Below are 18358 nucleotides of genomic sequence, written 5' to 3'. Positions count from 1 at the left end.
ATGTGATATTAAACTAGTCTTCATATAAGTAAAAAATAATCCCAATGAGTGGACACACTTAAAAAAAAGAATTGACTGCAAAGAACCCACTAGCGTAGTGATTTGGAGCGATTGCTCCCTCATGTTAGGTCCTGAATTCGAGTCATAATGTCCGTGTAGTTTGTGTGAGTTTAGTATATTATCGCCATTCTCAATAGAAAAAGTCCTTTAAAAAAGAGTTAACTTGAGTGTTAATGATGTAACAATTTGAAACTTTAAAGTAATTTTTTGCCAATTTTCAAAAGATGTCAACCGAATAGTTACAGTGTCAAACCACAATTTTGGAAAGTATAATTAACCCTTAATCATCATATTAGGTTCGTGACTGTATGTGTTGTGAAGCACATATGGAAGGATCCAAAAAGTTGGAACTTTATTCATATTATATCCTTACAACTTGAAAGTACACCATCCCACTAAATCTAGGGGCAAGCCAAGTGCACTTGCTCCTACCCAGCATACAATAACAATAGTTCCTAGTCATGACAAGCAAGCAACTAGCATTACATGGAATAATTATAATATATTAACCAACACGAAATTTCTGTCCTAATATTTGGATAAAAGTTTGGGATGATCTCAAAACATGTGCAGTTAATTGAGCTGAATGTCTGTCTCATAGGAAAGCCCCGCTTTCCAATCTCCAGGGATGGCGTTGTTTGCCTGCACGAATTTCTCCCCTGCACGGCCACTCACTTGGAACCTCAAGTTAATGGAGCCACTAGGTGGGTTTGGAGTGTCCCAAACTGCTCCATATGCTCTGCGCATGGCCCTCCATTGTTTGCAATCCTCCTGCCCCAAAAAAACATGTTATATTAGGCGAGTAAGGATATGTGTATCACATTTACGTACCACATTATAAACCGTATCAATAAATCACATTGTATAGAGATAACAAGTAAGTCTCATCTCTGTTAGAGATGTATATTCGGTTGTCAATGACCTTTTGGTCTAGTGACACCGTGCGAGCTTACGCTTTATTTGAAGACGTTCTGAGTTTAAATTGATGCAGCATTCAAAGTGAAGTATAGTTTACCTGCCATAACTCAACAGATGTGATGTCATTTTGGCCAGCTACATATTGAATCACTAAAGCCAAGTATTCAGGATATTTGCTATTCTCATGGACTTTGAACACAAGGTTGGCACCACCAGAGAACCGGCAGGGGATCCTTCTGTATTCAATTTCAACCACACCATAAGCAAATAGCCTTTCAGCTGCAGCTGGGTTACTTGCCAACTTTGCATAGGCTCTTCGGCTGAAGATGAAGTCTGTTCTGTCTCCTTCCCCATAATCTGTCACCACCGCATTCACCCCATCACTACTGCAATGTTGAGGTTCTCTGCACCTAACCTGAATCACAAGCAAAAGACTTGATTAAGCAAATTAATTAGGGTTACAATTAAATTAATGGAGCCACTTGTTTAATTGTTTAATATTGTTAGTGCTAACCAACATAATTAGTGTTCATCAACTTTGAAAAATGATTGAGTAGATTCAAGAGTACCTGGTAACATGCACCACAGCCAGTTCCATTCCGATACAGCCTAGCAACTGCGGACACTTGGCCGTCGTTGACTGTCCTTCCATATTCTCCATAGCCACAAGCTCCAGCTACACGAGCATATACCATTGCAATTAGTAATTACCCCATTTTCAAGATGATAAATACTATTTAGGAACTTTTAGTGGATGCTACTATCATTTTGCTACCAAATAGTTAACTTAAGTCTTCGTACATGCATGCATGATAATGTTTTCTTTTCATAGTACTATTTAACATCAAAAGATGCTTACCTTGTCAAATTGTGAAACTAAATCATTAATGAGGTTAGTTGTATCCAGACTACGTGGCCAAGTCCACAGTATATAGTAACAAAAGTATTTGACTCGAAACATATGTATGACTAGAGAATATTTGTTTTTGCAAGACAAGTTGCCACGTTGGATCAATCAAGATCACGTGCTCAAACAATATTCTACTTAACAATGCTCATGATTAACAGTCTAGCAACATGACATACACATGAATGAATGTTTACATTAGCAGGAAAGGTTATACATACTTGGGGTCCCATAGCAATCTGGGCTACCATAATAGGTTGCTCTAGAGCTTGTAAATGTGTCTTGAGAGGTACACAGTGCAGGCAAAAGCACCATGATACAAAGAAAACAAATTTTGTGCTTAAGGGAAAATTCCATGTCTCAGTGATGACAAAGTTTCCTAAGCAATGAGAGGAGGTTAATTATAGAAAAAGGAAGCTGATCAAGTAGATGAAGCCAAAGGGTTAAGGAGGAGGGTTGTGAGAGCAAAGATATCTGAGTCCAATATTTATAGTTGAGGCTGGGGTTAGTGCATGCTGAGGTGGTAAAATACCTTTTCTCCTTCTTCTTCCACTTTGGAAATACAGGGTGCTAAAGAAATCGGAGCTGGGGGCTTATAGGATTAGGTTGAGGACGTGTACATTTCTGTGGGACCCCTTTATTGAGCCCTTATCATATAAAACAAAAATATTTTGTTAATGGAGATTGGAGAGAATAGAATACATACTCACAAGAAGTGTAGTCTAACTTTTTCTCTTGTTCTTTGAATCTACAAGTTTGATTAAATTAGGGTGTTCTTAGGTTATAATTACAATCGGGACCATTCTCTCTTTATTCTTCCTTAGGTTGGGCGAAAACCATTTCGTATTTTGTGTACAAATTATTGTCAATAAACAATAAGAAATCATACTTGCATGTAATAAGTTATCTCATTACATAACTAATTATATGACAAAATAAATAAATACATTATTGTATGAAACCGGGTGATAGTAATAACTCTCTCTAATTACAACACCACGTGTGTACACATTTAGCAAGAGAAAAAAGAGATTGTTTTGATAATCAATGTTATTACTGAATTTTCTTTTGATATGAACTTAATCAAGAGTCGGTGGACACCGTTTGTCTTCTTTGGAAGAAAATATTCTTCACCCGTGCAAAACACAAAGAATTTTTTCAATTTGGCGTTGTAATGACTCAAATGGTTGTTTTCAATTTGGATTCTACTAGCTCCGAGCTACTTCAATCCACTAAGTCACTAGCCAAATACCAAGAGCTATGGGATATAAACAACTTGGAGTAATTGAAACCCACCAAAGCCACCACCAGGTTTGGTTGTAACGCACTGAGGAGGCCTATTAGACTGTGAGATAAAACTAAAAGCATATAGGGCTTCTTCGTGTCAAAGTTTAGATTAGAAGAAGAGCAAAAGAAACTTGTAACCAACCAAAAGAAAGAACTTTTTTTTGGAAAAGTAATGTAATGGGGTGAAGTCACACGTTTAAATCGCAAGTTTTGTGTGTGGCCAAAGAGGTTGATATTGGGGTAGGTGAATCTTGATTTGGTTGCTTCCAAGCAAACCAGGCACAAGGAATATATATGTATACCTTCAAGTATTTTGTTCAAGATTGAATAGGCATAAACAATAGAAATACCAGAATTGTACGGCCAAGGGCGAGTCCTCCATAGAAAATATGGTTTTCATTTAATAACAAATCAACAAACATTTAGGCTATGTATTATGCCTTCCTTTGCTGCACTGGAAATATTTGTGTTACCAACTGCAGATCTTGACTGGAAACTGCAGCTCTTAACTAATTCATACTGATTATATCATAATTCCAGGAATGAGACTTTCACAATAAATATTGGGGCTAAAAAATGACATCACATCCATAAATGGGACAACCACTAAGAGCAAATAATGGAAGAGAAACTGTAGAGAGTGCACTGAAATATGTGTAAGGTTCATATCTTTTGACACATCCCTCTCTTACACTTGTAACTTGGGATGACAGGAAGAGGGCAAAAGGTAATGTTGTTGGATAATGAAGCCAAAACTACAAGCCACGATGCATACCCCACCAACCAAAATGGCCTTCATTAGTCATCTTCACTCCCAATTTTGGCAATCAACAAAGACTAAAAGGCAAATGTAAGCTGTAAAGCAAGCTAACCATATGGTCAACCCAACAACTTTAGACAGCACATATTCCAGGTGTCGCTTTACAGAATCGTAAGGCAAAATAGTGGTAAAGGTCGTATGGCCATGAAAAGAACACGCATTTACAACCCAATTCCAGAATAACCTAAAGCAACGTAATGGCTTAATAATTGAAACTGGGAGTGATTGTGAGTACTCAATTTTTGAAAGGTATAAAAACGACACTAGAAAGTACATATCCAAACAACCCAGTTCCTCTTCCATACTAGCCTGTTGAGTTTATTAAAGGCCATCATACCAGAAAACACGCACTGCATAGAAGTTCAGAAAGTTTAGGACAATTTCTGACAAAATTCCAGTTGATTTTCATACTCAAATATTAGCCGTGTAGTCCTTTCATTGTACAGTACCTGGAAAAAAACAATTGAAAATGGGTAAATTAAGGTTTGGTATGAATTAGACTAAAAATGTAATAACTCTTTCTATTGGAAGTACCTTGTCTATGATGCCATATTCAACTGCTTCACTAGGACTAAAATATTTCGGACGTCTGCCATGAGGGCATATTGTATTGATTTATACAGCATTATAGATAGAGTCCTATATCAAGTATGATAAGAATACAATGTAATCAGATAAGCAAGAGGAATCCCACATGGGATAAACGTAAATACAAGATAGAGTCCTAAGAACAATAACCAACGCATTAGCACTACTATAACTACCTCTGGCCGCTATTTTAATAGTTGCACTCTGTAGCTACTATCACTTGGTGAATTGACCAATACTATCAAAATGTAAAATTGACAACAAAGGCGATCCCATTATTGCCTCCCCAGCATCGTCCTTTGCCCATCTATGGCACCGTCTGTTTCTTTTCTTTATCTGGCATTTTTGCTTTAACTTGTATCATGTTTTGGTCTTTGACTGTGTTGTATGCATGCTTGTAGTCCCCTCCTAATTGGACTCCTGCTTCTGTTTTTGCTTGCGCTATTTCCGCCCTGGTTTTAATCTCCAGGGTCCAACAAAAAAAAAAAAAAAAAGCATCGACCTATCACCTATGATCAAACATTGGTCCGGTCATCTTCTAGTTATATCCTACTGTCATGACTTAATAATAAAAGGGTGCTGACTATTAAGTTAGGTCGTCCTTCAATCATGCCAATCTGTTAAACAAGCAGAGAGTAATACTAGAACTAGCTCTAGGAAAATTCGGAGGAGATGCTGGTGCTGAGGAAGGGAGAGAGGAAATTGGTGGAGAGGGAAGCTCTAGGAAGGGTAGGGGACAACGTCTTTTGGGTGCGGCTAGAGTTTAGGGCTCGGCGAGTGGTTGGCACTGCTAACATGCGCGTGTGAAGCGCGAAGCTTGAAGCCGTGGTGGCGACCTGCATTGATGGTTTAGAGCGGTCGTTAACTGGAGAAGGCTGTGGCCAACTGTGAGTGAGAGAAATGAAAAAGAGAAAAATGGAAGAAGATATCGAAACAAAATAGATTGGGCTTTCGGTTTTCGGGTTAAAACAATCTTGAGCCCGCAAAAGAGGGAGGCTCCAGCCCAATATATGTTTATTAGGGCATTCATTTGGACCTAAAAAAGAAATCAGCACATCTTCGATTTGAATTTGCTCACAATCTCTAAAGGTGGAGGCTCAAGATCCCTTTTACATTGCTTCCGTTCCTTTGAAGTTGTTGAGGCCCAAAAAATCAAGGGTTGGGCCCAAATAAATTCCCGGCCCAGTGCGACACCTTATTAAGAAGAAACCCGATTCAGAGCATGCGAAATTCTTCATGCACGCTTGCACGAGCCACGATCCGCATGCCATGCCAAATAAATGTGTAATCCGTCATGCTAAGAATTGAAATGAGCCTATAAAATACACTAGCTCTAAGAGCCCATGCTAATTATCCTGTCAAGCATTATGTCTCTTTTCAAAGACGACAAAATTCAAGCACGCCAAGCGACATGCAATGCCAAGCGAAAATCATTATTATTACACCTAGCCACGCTACAAGCTTAAGTGGGCCCAAGCCACGTAAATGCCCGGGGCTTGCTGAGAAGGTTGTGGTATGGATGGGTACAAGCGTTCACAAGGCCTATTTAAGGGATCAAGGAATGAGAATTTTGGGCTACTTGGGAGTACCAAAATTCAAGCCCATTTCTTGGCCCCAAACACATGAGCTAGCATGAGAGAGAGAATATGACCCAAAGCCTTAGAAAGAATACAATGGTCTGCTTAGAAAACCCTGTGTTAATTAGAATGCCCAAAATACTTTGTTAAAAACGCAACAGGCAAACTGCTTCCAGCAGCTTGACGAAAACCTGTCAAACGATAGAAGTAACAAGCTAAAGACCCAACACTGTACATACGAGCCCAGCCCAAAGCCTTATGAAAAACCTGGCGTCGTGCTCCATTCTTGTTAGGACTTCAAGATGGTCAAATAGGAAGCCATGACAGAGACCAACGGAAATCCATGAGTGTAGGAAGAATACCCATCAGACAAAAGCCTCTATCCATATTCTTTTCCACTGCAAGCTCTATCTTGAAAAACCAGAGGGAAAGCAGGTGGTGCTTCACCCTTATGGAGAAGACCAGCTGTGTCAAAACCTTGGAACCACAAAGGGCTCCTTACCCATGCGCCTTGAATAGGAAAATTGCATCAAATAGGATCAAGTGGGAAGGAGCAACGAAAAGGGAGAAGAAGGTTAGATGAAATTAGGGATTCTTTGTGCCTATAAAAGGGAGCTTCTTCTACCCATCAAAACCAACCCACATATGGAGGGCAAGCTTCCTCTCTCACCTACAAAACCCTGCAATTTCGTGCCCTATTCCTCCATTTCCTCCCATTTTCGCTCCTGTTAGACTGTTCCAAAGTTTGATACAGCTCTCGTTGAGTTGCCGGAAACTGCTCAACAAACCCACCTTTCTTCCTCTTTCTCTCTTTCTTCAACAAATCCTTCCAAAATACCTTCCCCCTTTCCTTAGAACCCCTATTTCTCATACTCTCTCTTTAATGCTAAACTCATGATTGCTTTGCTCCCATGCCACAAGCCTCTCATGCCAAGCTAAAGGATTTATCTGTAAGCCATCGTTATTTTTGTTGGTGAAGACAACCAGGGTGTTTCCTAAGGTTCTACTGGCCTTTCGAAACATTCTTGGGGCCTAGTTCTTGAACTCAGACACAAGGGGGTAATTTCACTCATTTGCTCCTTACAGCAGCCCAGCCCATTCGTAGCTGCCAGAAGAAAAAGACCCCTACAACAGTATCAAGCGTGACATCATTTTACTTTACTTGCTTAATTTTATTATTTTTATCTCATCTGAAAGCAATTGTGAGGATCATATGTATTTCTTAAGAGGTCATTACAACTTAAGAGTGGAAATGCGTGTACCTAGTAACATTCCAGTCTAGATTCTAGACTCTGCATTCGCAAAACGATCAACATGATAAACAGTCCAGATTTATAGTATGGCAGGTGTGGTGCGGTTGGCAAACTACCACCTCCAGCTGGCTAGCTATTTGGTGCCTCAATGGCAGGGTTTGAAACTCATTGGAAGTACTTTGTAGTTAGGGGCAAGTTGAACTCCGAGCGGTGATTAATCCCATCCTTTGAGTGTGGGGACTCCTTGTGGTATTTACCAAAAATATAATGCATCTTCTTTTGATGTGTGGTCTGGCTAGAGAACTTTTTCCTATAATAGTACGTACAAACAATTAAAGGAATATATAAGGTCTTATGAAACTAGGTTAATTAAGTTTGCAGACTTTCAAGCAAGAATCCATGTGCTTTCAAGGAATATTTATACCTAAATGGCATCCTTAAAAGAAATTAAAGTCAACTTGTAACATCATTTCTCCATGGACTAACCTTTAAAATATGCATCTCGACCTAATTCCAGTCAACCCCATTCAACACGCTTTGTAATTAATTAAATCGTTCAAAGTTACTCAACTTAGGCACTCACACTCACTATATAATTATCATAAGGGCCATAGTTGTGATCAAGGGGTAAGAACTAAGTTCCAAACAAGAGATAATTTTATATAATCAATGGCTGGTCTCTCTTCCTTCGTCCGCTTTCTCATTATGTTTATGTTCATTGCATCCATCTTGCTCATGCATCCATCTCAGATTCATGCAGGTTCGGTTCGCGATTCAGAAACAGTTTTTGAAATTTAGAATTCCTTTTGAGAATTTGAGTTGTACCCTGAATATTTTTTTTCTTTCTCATTTCCTTTAATTTGTACTTTTATTTAGCAATTGTTGATCAAGGATACATTATGTTATGTGTTTTATATTTGGCTACAGATTTGAAGGTGAGCAAATTTGGCCGGAAAATCAGACCAAGCCCACCCCCTCCTCCAGCAGGAAACTTTCGGAAGCAACAAAGCCCACCACCTCCTCCAATGGGTGCACCTCTAATCTAAGACCTGCAGTCTCATCCATTTTTCTCAACCACCTTCGTAGCCATCTCCTTTAAATATTTGTCCAATTAAACCCTCTGCAAAAATCAGCAAATAGTTTTTCAGTTGTGTGATTTGTATTTTGGCCAGATTGCTGAAAGTGTTTGGGGTTTTAGGATTCTCTGCAATTTGGGTTCATCTATTCTATAGTAATTGGTTATAACTTGTATTTTCAGTATTGACCTTGTGGCTAATTTATTGTCCGGGGGAAACTCACACACGGTTACCATGGGACTTGAACCCAAGAACACTTGGGAGAATACCAGAGGCCTGCGCCAATCCAACTAACACCCCATTACTTGTCCTTTCATCTACATCATCTGTTAGAAAAATAGTCTGTTCTGCAAAAGTACATCAGACTACTTGTATAGGCAGTAGATGATTAACAGCCCAATAACTTCTCTAAAATTTCAAGTAACTAACATGTCAAAACCAACAGCTATAATCTGAATGAGAGATACGCATTAGTTATCACCAACAGCCAAAATATGATAGAAATGTTAAAAGGGATTTCAACAACTATAAAATTGAAACTAAAGATCTGCAACTTGTTTGACCAAAAATAAGTGTGCCATTTCACAGTGATATAATTCAATGACCAAACAATTTCTGATTTGGAGTGAATGAGGTCGTCTTGCATATATCTATAAGACAGGATATAAGAGTCTTAGTGATGGTATATCATTAGTTCTTGCATACTAGCCTCTCCGCACGCGCTTCCGCGCTTGCGAGAGGCTTTTAAAAAATAAAAGAAAATTATTTTAAAATTAAAAAAGATAATGGGTAGTTGTGTTCTATAAAAATAGGATCCATTATCTGATTTTTCTTTTAATTTTAATTTTTTTAATATGAAAAAGTATGAATTTACCATATTATCCTCATTTAATTAATAATTTCAATTCTTAATGTTTGCATTAACCAAGGGCATTTTTTGGTATTTTGAATGTTTCACCATTCTCTGCCTTTTGCTTTATATATATAGATATTTATAAGAAGAGGGATATAAGAGTCTTGATGATGCTACATTGGTTACAAGATGATTAAAGTACATTAGATAACAATACAAAATATATTATTGCAGTCTAAAATAATTAAGGGAATTAACAATTCATTGGAGGTGAGGCTAATTTGGATTGGAGTACAATTTAAGAAAAAAACGAATTAAGGGAATCGCCACAGCTAACCCAACACGACCCAATGACACACCAATAGAAAACATAGGAATGACCATCGTCTTCAGGATATTTTAATTTCCTCAAATATCTCAAAGATTTGATCGGAAAGGAGTAAACATTAAAGTGAATATATATTCATCTCTGAAACTTGGTTTATAAAAGCAAGAAGACGTTAGAAATGTACGTACATATAAGCACACACACACAAAGTACGAGTCTTTTGCATAAAGTGGTGAACAATAAGTTCGTGAATACAAGTACAAAACTCATGACTTTTAGTCACCAATTTCACCTTTATTTCCCTCTTTCAACTCATTCCAAAGGATCAACAGCACTGTCACCTCCAGTGAAACTTGAACCATTTACTTCAAGGCTGCCCGTTCACGCAAGCCCCTTGGATGCAAATTGAGGGGATTTGTCCTAACCTGCTAAACCAGGTGGAGCCTATACAGGTACACTTGTAATTACATAGCTGGAAGGTTTTGATCAATAAAAGAAAAATGTCCAAACTTTCAGACTTTACACTACAAACTTCATTATGGCCAAAGAGAAAAAGTAATGCTACACCTTGATTCAATTTTTCAAAGAAGGTTTTCAAAGACAAAAAGAACCCAACCCCAATACAGAAGAAGGGCTAGAAAAGACAAACTTACTATGATCAAATTCTGGCCCCAAAGTCTCAATAGTAACAAGTTAACAACCCTCTAAGTCTCTCCATCTTAGGTACACCAGCCCAGCACGATAGTGTGTGTAAGCTGCCGCCACAACCAAGATATGGAAAAGCTGGTGACTCTGGCCAGCAATATCAAACTTCCCCGGTCTCCACCGCTCCGGTATCCTTGTAGCATAAATCAAAGCCCCCAGTCCATAAAGAACCCCCATTAGCACTTCATAGCCGGTTGTCTGAAGGGCTTCTGGTTGATTCCTGAACACTATGAGTTTATGAACCAAAGGAACGACACCAGACACACCCATCCCAAAATAGAGAGAAGCACGAAAACTACGGAACTTGGGTCCTTGAAAAAGTGGGAGGAGGGAGAAAACAATGGTGGCGATACCTAGTATTGTTATGAAGCCCAAGTAGAGGTTGCAAAAGAAAGGGTTGCACAGGAAGGAGTAGTAAACAGGAGGGTAAAATGAGGTTGTGATGAGTGCAGCGATGCCTGCATAGTCACATCTAAGCACTATGTAGGAAAGGCGAGCTGAATGGCAAGCAAGGAGGTGGCATGTGCTGCTGGCTAGCAAGCAGAACATGGCTCCACCTAGGAAGACAAAGAAGGGCCACCTTGTAATAGGTCGATACATAAGGGGGGCCACCATGTTCATCACATCATCTGTAACTCCATGCTGCAGTTATTAAACAAGTAACAAAGGAATCAGGCTGTGAAACATGGAAACACAAGGACAACATCAAATTAAATATTATGTTCCCATAGGTATATAGAACGGCTTTGATACAGAAAATTCATAGAAAATGGCATGTATCAGGTAGCTTGAAGAAAAACTCTTGAATAAAAGGAAAACAAATGTGGTGAAAGAATTTGAAAAGTACTGAATGACAGTTTTGCATCATACTACAAGCAGAGTTACATTTCAATATCAAGGATGCAGGACAATACCAGAACAGAATTCTCTGTTTGATAGGCATGGGAGAATCGCTCAGGCAAGCACTTGGCGAGAAGTTCCCTTATATTCCCTGACACTGAGGAGATAAAATCCATAGAGGGCAAAGAGTGCTTAAAATCGTCTTTTAATCTATAAATATCAGACATGTTGGGTAGTGAAGGGAGGCAATTCAACAGTTCTGGATGAATTTTGTACAAATCAGCTCTTCTAATCATGTCAGGCAAACGTTGGAAGGAAGAAAGATCCATGAGGTCTGGAGCTTTTGTTGCTGTGTATATGGTTAGGAAAAGGAAAAGGAAGAACCCGATCAAATGCCTGGGAAAAAAAAAAGCAAACAAAGTTTAAGAGCAACGGTCTTAAAAGCATTTCTCAGCAATCAATGTTATTTTCATGAGAGGCACAGCTTCAAATATAATCCAAATCATGTATCACAGTGCAAGTATTGACCACATAGATGTAAAATAAATAAGAACGAGAGAAAAGAAAAACATAATAAGCTTTGGACTTGGATTATAAAAACGTAATAAGTTTTTGAGCTAAAGTACTTACGTCCACACATTGAGAGTCTCATTATGAATGGAGAAGATGCTTAGAAACACCTGCTTCAATGGCCATTCTGATCGGTAATAACCCAGAATGTACTCGTTGTCCCTTAAAAAGCTAGGCAATGCATGGTATTCAATAAGCTGATATTTCACTTTCTTCCATAGCCTCGTTCCCTTCCCTTCTTTCGAAGACACTTTGTTTCCATTTTCGCAGTCAAATTGATTATTTAATGCTCTCATCTCTACAACCCAGAAACAAGAAGCATTGAGGAGCATCCTCATACTAAAAACAAGACTACAAACTAATGTCTCATGAAAATTTGAGGAAAGACATCATAAGCTAATACAATAGGCATTGAAGGGCAAAAACGTTTCTTTGAGAAACAGAGTTATACAAGGGAACATGCATCACATTCACAAAATCTGAGCAATACCAGAGGGGTTCATTTCATTACTGATACGCACATCATCCCATATTCTTATCTTGCTTATATCATTTCGGAATTCGCTCTAATATCGGCATATGATTAAATATTTCATATATACCTTTGATATTACACAAAATTATCCAGACTATGGTTTCTTTTGTGGAATTTATTGCCTTTTTATCTTCTCCCCGAACAGCTAATCTTCAAAGACATCACAAATTTATTAACAAAACAGAACAATTCTCAACACATTGAGAGCTTTCCCAAGAAAATATATGCAAAGTAGTTGAGCCAGGCCACAATGTAATCGATGTTTCATATACCATGATTAAGATCAATAGATTATTAAATAACACAAAATTCGACGACAAAACATTAGATTTAGAAGACAGATGAGAAAACCACCTGATATTGGAGAATCACCGCCCATGATCAAAACCCAGAAGAGTTTTTTATTTTATATTTTTTAAATTTGGGTTTCTTTTATGGAAACTACCAAAGAAAAGCGTCGATAGAAACAATGGCAGGTCTAGATACTCTTTTTTTTTTTTTTTTTTCTCGGAAAAACTATCTTTCCTGGGAAAAAAAAAATTCCAGGGAAAGAAAATTCCCCGAGAAAAGTAGAAAATTCAGCAGAAAACAGTGTGGTGAGAAAGGGACAGACAAGTAGCGCTCGGTGGGATGAATTTTCGGTGCTGTCGTTAAATACCAGGGAGCGTTGAAACGACATCGCATATTTTAAAATCTTTTAAGTATTTAAAATTAAAAAATAAAGTAAAATAATAATTAAATACCAGGGAGCGTTGAAACGACATAACAGAACGGAGCATTTTTGCGTGTGTCTTCACCTCAGAAGCTCAAGAACACACCATACATCCAATGCTTTGAGGAGGATGAGGATGAAGAGAAAGCTTCAAGGGCTGTCCTAGTACCCATTGCTATGTCCAGCACTGGTTCTGATCAGAACTTCAGTAATGAAGGAACACGTCTTATCGATATTACTTTTTTATTTCTTCCTCTTTTCTTAATAAACATTTTAAATACTAACATTACACAAGTTCTAACACGCAAATGATGATCCATTTGTTTAGTTATCTAATTAAAAGTCAACATTTTTATTTAAACATGTTAGAATATTTAAATAAGTTATCCTCAATCTTCCCAGCAAAGAAAAAGATATTATATATTTGCTATGATCTCTAAATTATATTTTTCTTTTCCATACCTAAAATAAAATAAAATAATACAAAAGAAAATTCAAGAGAGCATAACCACAAAAGAAGTAGAAAAAACAAAAATTAAGTCTGCATGATAATCTTCTAAATAAAGTAAGCATAACAAAAATTGAGTCTGCGTGACAATCTTCTAAATAAAGTAAACATAATGCTCATCATCACCATCATGATTAGGCTAGCAATGGCTTGCTGCTCAAGAAACACTAATCGCTTGGCCCTGCCTCATAGCAGGGGAGTTGATCTCCAATTGAAAATTCTTCAATGCCCTCGGATGATTCGAACCGTACACCATTATCCGTTGAGACTGAGAGATATCGAATCTTTTTGCCATTAATAAATTTGTACCATAATAGACTGAGCGCGATTTCCTTCACATAGATCTCTGGTGTAGCATATACAACAACCAAAACTTTGTCGCCGGCCTCGAAACCCGTCTCAACTGGCTCTGCAACTGCAATCCAAAGGTGATCTCCCAACTTGCGGTTTTGCATTGAAAATACCCAGCCGTGAGTAGTGCCCTTACTTAAATTAAGCATTACAATTGAATGTGTGTTTATAGATTCCGGCTCACGAAGAGTACGTTGAGCGACACAAACAACGAACTCATATAAAGTATGAATAGCTTGAGGCACCTCAAAAGTGAGAGAGTAACCCCCGATGTAGGGGAACCAGTTTGGAATATCCTTTGCATTGAGAGTATGACCAAATCCAGGAACCGGTCTCCATCCCTAGAGGAGCAACATTTGTTAAAGCAATGTGTAAAATTAATACATGATCCTGCTCCGAGAGAGAGAGAGAGAGAGAGAGAGAGAGAGCGCACCTCTAGCAAAAACTTCTTAAGATAAACAGTGATTGATTTGCACCCTTGCATGTAAATCCACACTAGTTCCTCATTAAGATTACCCATGCCTAAAATGTGATTAGGTAGTCCATCAGATGTAATACACGTGATGTAGTTACTTGTCATTTCTGAAAAATTTGGCAATCTTTCCAGTGCAGTGCAGTAATTTGCCGACAGTTTGCACAAATTCTTTGGTAAATCTGTGATGGCTCGAAGGTTTGTGCAATGATCCAAGGATAGAAAGTTCAGCTTGGAAAGGCCACTGACGTTTGGTAAGGTATGAAAATGATTTCCACTTATATCTAAATGGTCTATATGAGGTAGACCCCAAATGCCATTAGGAATTGCACCATCAGTTAAATTGCAGTTTGCAAGACTCAACTTTTCTAGACAGTTCAAGCCCCGGAATGAAGGAAGCAATAAATCAGGCGATTTAGGAATATTTCGTGGCAAGGCCCATGACCTTTTAAGACCGAATCTTGTGGACGGAGACCATTTCCGGTCACATAGAGATAAGTTTCTAAGGTTCTTCAGTCTTACTATAGTAAATGGTACTTTCCGTATGGCTGTTCTGTCTGCAAGAAGAGTTGTCAAGGATACCATCTCCCCCAAGTCTTCAGCCAAGTTTTCAAATCTTGAACAGCCAGAAAGAACAAGAACTTCAATAGATTTTGACTTGTATAAACTCCTTGGGAGATCCTTGAGCAGATTGCAGTCTTCCAAATCTACAACAGAAAGTCTTCCAAGATGTCCAATGGATTCGTGAACCTCAGGCAAACTCACACAGCCTTTGAGCATCAATTGTTCGAGATTCGGGAGTTTTGAAAAGTCTGGTGACAGTGTTAGGTGATGGGAGTTACTTAGATCAAGAAACTTCAACTTCTCAAGCAACTGTTTGCGTAAACCCAAAAGGAAGCGGAAATCAAAGTCCAAATAAAAGAGAACAGAAAGCAACATGTTAGTATGCACAACACCAAAATCAAATCAATAATAATTTGGTTGAGCTGTATTTACCGGAGGATCCTTCCAAACCTGGCAGAGGTTGCTATACGTCAGGTCAAGAGCAACTAGGTTTTGTAGACTAAAGTCTTTCGGTATGAACCTTAGAGGGAACCCATGCCAACAGAGCCATCTTAACTCTTTGGGAAAACATTGATGGACTCCATTGAGCTGTACGTAGTTGAGTTGGAGCAATCTCAGTCTCTGCATCTTTGTAAATGCTTTTGCACTGAAACTAACCTTGTTACATCTTGGCAACTTTAGCACGAGCCCTTCTACTTCTTCAGTTCCCTGTTAAAAATAAATAATAATTAGGAAAGGAGTTTCTGTGTGAAGATTGCTCTAAATTGATCACAGAGAGATGCACGACGAACAGTCTGGTTACTGCATGGTTCTACTTAATACCATTACAAATTTTGTAGTTGTTGATTTTGCATAATCTTGGCAAGATATATCCCCTAACGGCAACACATGGCATAGAATATATGAGTATGTGAAACATAAAAAGCATTGATTGGAAAAGTTCTTACAGAGTGTTTTGTCAATACATCAGCTACATCCTTATAATGCCACAATCTTGTACGTTTTCCATGCTCCTTCGGGAATTTTTCACGGACAATTTCTCTTCCCATATCTCGAATCAAATCATGCATCATCAGCTTGTTTGTTTCGCTAACAGTTACAAGGCACCTTTGCAGGAGCACACTCATTCCTATTTCTGCAGAAAAGTCACAACCATCCAATATTTGGTTGACATTGTTCTTGTCCATACCAATAAAGAAGCAAGATATATCAAGGAATATATCCCTCTCATTATCATCATTTAGCCCATCAAAGCTTATTCTAAGCTTTTCATGAATTTCGTGATGAGGACTTCTTTTCAACTTCTCCAACACACTTTTCCACTCTGGTACGCTTCTTCCAACAAGAAAAGAACCTAGAACTTGTAGTGCTAGAGGTAAACCTCCACAGTAAGCAACTACACTTTTCGAGAGTTCATAATATCCTTCTTTAGGGTAACTATTTTTAAAGGCATGCCAACTGAGAAGCTCTAGAGCTTCTGTTTCATTCATTTCTGGAGCCAAATATATTGCATCAACTTCAAGTTGCTTCAGCAAATGTTCATCTCTTGTGGTTATAATGATTCGACTTCCTGGCCCAAACCAATTACGATTTGCAGCTAATGCATTTAGTTGGTCCACTCGATCTGTATCATCAATTATGACAAGTGCCCTTTTACCTCGAAGTCTTTCTTTGATCACATTGATCCCTCTGTCAACACTATCTACCTTTATCTTGGTTGGTTTCAAGACATCAGACAGAAGTTGTTCTTGCAAGCAAACCAAACCATTATATTGCTTTGCAGCTTCCCTAACGTTTGAAAGGAAACTTTTAGCTTCAAAGATATGATAAAATCGGTTATAGATGGCTTTGGCAACGGTTGTTTTACCCACTCCACCCATCCCCCAAATTCCGACTATGCAAACATCATCTGATCCTACATATAGATGACTGCTCATGTTTTCTACGCGAAAATCAATTCCAACTGGGTAGACCGCTTCAAATAAGTATGTGCTGTTCAGGTGCCTAGTAATCTCATCAATAATTTTCTTGATAAACTTTGCCTCATGCCTGGTAGGTAAATTGTATTCAGAAATAGTAAGCCTCTACAAAATTAAACTGAATCAATAACTATGTACTTATTCTTTTCCTCTGTACAAGAAAGTAAAATTCAACTTTTTTTCCTTTTCGGTTACGAACGTAAAGTTCAACATGTACTCATAAATTGAATAATCAAAATCTCTTCAAATTCTGTTAAGTAATAGAAAGTAAAAGAAGTTAAATAATTGTCCAGGGAGCATAAAATATATATTTACCCATCAGCAGTGTTTCTGAGATCCCAGCCAGACAAAGTTGCAGCTTCAGTAAGAGCAGATCTCCACCTCAGTACCTTATCCATATCTAACAGGAAGCGGTCAGAGTGTTTCACAAATGCTTCTCCAAAACTACCAGTCTGTTTCCTCACATCTGAAGGATCAGCATCATAGAATATTGGAAAAACCATTTGCCTTAGTGTTCTTTTACACTCCATGATCTTCACAAGCTCCTCAAGACACCAACTGGAAGTGGCATAGCTCCTCGAGAATACGATGACAGAGATCCTGGACATTTCGATTGCCCGCACCAGCTCCGCTGATATATCTTCCCCTCTTCTAAGCTCATCATCGTCAATAAAGACATTGGTTCCGGCGTCTTTTAGTGCCATATGGAGGTGACCCGTGAAGTTTTTGCGTGTGTCTTCGCCTCTGAAACTCAAGAACACGTCGTAAGTCCAATGCTTTGAGGACGAGGATGAAGAGAGGAGTTCATAGGCTGGGCAAATACCCACCATTGCTACCTAGCTCTCGGGGACGCAAAAGTTATTTGTTTGCTGATTCTTTTCAATGCAACAAGTTGCGCCCTCACATACATATAATACATACACCACTTGCTTAGGTCCGGCCGACATCAGGAGAGAACTCCATATATTTATTTTTAATTTTTATTTAAACATGTTGCAATATTTTATTAAGTTATCTTTAATCTTTCAGCTTAAAAAAAAGGTTTTTATGTTTCTATTATATATTTCAATTATTGACTTTTATTTAAATAAATCTGACAATTGGCAATAAGTGATCTTTACCAATTGTTTTTTGATCTGGACAACGTGCAGGTCAATTACATTTTGCACTAATCTTGCAAAATCAACTTCCCTCCACCGTCAGTCAAACTATCAAGTTAACCTTTTTTTTTCCCCGACTTGATAAGCCAATTTTTTTCTTACATAAACCCCCATATGGATTTCATGTGACACAAGTCATTAATCTGACTTTCATGTAGTCCCTGAACTTATCTAGCTTTTCAAGAGTTTTGACAAAGACTTTTTAAGAGCAATAGTCCTTGAACTTATGCCCAAATTTTCATTTTGTTATTCGAATTCGAAAAATGATTCATGTTGTCTCTGAACTTATGTTCCG

General features: G+C 38.2%; 3 protein-coding genes and 1 long non-coding RNA gene across 6 annotated transcripts; 1 reads left to right on the top strand and 3 right to left on the bottom strand.

Moving 5' to 3' along the window:
- Positions 1-389: 389 nt before the first annotated feature.
- Positions 390-2357, bottom strand: LOC110756397 (expansin-like B1). Its single transcript, XM_021957826.2, has 4 exons — positions 2107-2357; positions 1548-1654; positions 1076-1393; positions 390-831 (listed from the first exon to the last, which is right to left on the bottom strand). The coding sequence occupies exons 1-4, from the start codon at positions 2240-2242 to the stop codon at positions 634-636; spliced, it is 759 nt and encodes a 252-aa protein (XP_021813518.1). The 5' UTR covers positions 2243-2357; the 3' UTR covers positions 390-633.
- A 5653-nt stretch (positions 2358-8010) lies between these two features.
- LOC110756477 (uncharacterized) lies at positions 8011-8672 on the top strand. Its single transcript, XR_002526683.2, has 2 exons — positions 8011-8170; positions 8338-8672. It is a non-coding gene; the product is annotated as an uncharacterized LOC110756477 (long non-coding RNA).
- A 1186-nt stretch (positions 8673-9858) lies between these two features.
- LOC110756468 (heptahelical transmembrane protein 4-like) lies at positions 9859-12948 on the bottom strand. Of its 3 annotated transcripts, none has more exons than XM_021957910.2 (5): positions 12672-12948; positions 11843-12080; positions 11287-11608; positions 10321-11014; positions 9859-10139 (listed from the first exon to the last, which is right to left on the bottom strand). In XM_021957910.2, the coding sequence occupies exons 1-4, from the start codon at positions 12694-12696 to the stop codon at positions 10361-10363; spliced, it is 1239 nt and encodes a 412-aa protein (XP_021813602.1). In that variant the 5' UTR covers positions 12697-12948; the 3' UTR covers positions 9859-10139; positions 10321-10360. The 3 variants fall into 3 exon arrangements, with proteins under 3 accessions (XP_021813602.1, XP_021813603.1, XP_021813601.1); XM_021957911.2 differs by having other exon boundaries at positions 9859-10111; XM_021957909.2 differs by having other exon boundaries at positions 9859-11014.
- Positions 12949-13533: 585 nt separating this feature from the next.
- LOC110756406 (TMV resistance protein N) lies at positions 13534-17765 on the bottom strand. Its single transcript, XM_021957840.2, has 5 exons — positions 17219-17765; positions 15872-16973; positions 15357-15632; positions 14322-15233; positions 13534-14229 (listed from the first exon to the last, which is right to left on the bottom strand). The coding sequence occupies exons 1-5, from the start codon at positions 17731-17733 to the stop codon at positions 13705-13707; spliced, it is 3330 nt and encodes a 1109-aa protein (XP_021813532.1). The 5' UTR covers positions 17734-17765; the 3' UTR covers positions 13534-13704.
- Between the last annotated feature and the right edge of the window lie 593 nt (positions 17766-18358).

Source organism: Prunus avium, chromosome 5, assembly GCF_965620075.1.
Source record: "Prunus avium chromosome 5, drPruAviu1.hap1.1, whole genome shotgun sequence".
NCBI lineage: Eukaryota > Viridiplantae > Streptophyta > Magnoliopsida > Rosales > Rosaceae > Prunus > Prunus avium.
Note: the sequence above shows the minus strand (reverse complement) of the source record. Positions and strands in the feature narration are given on the sequence as shown.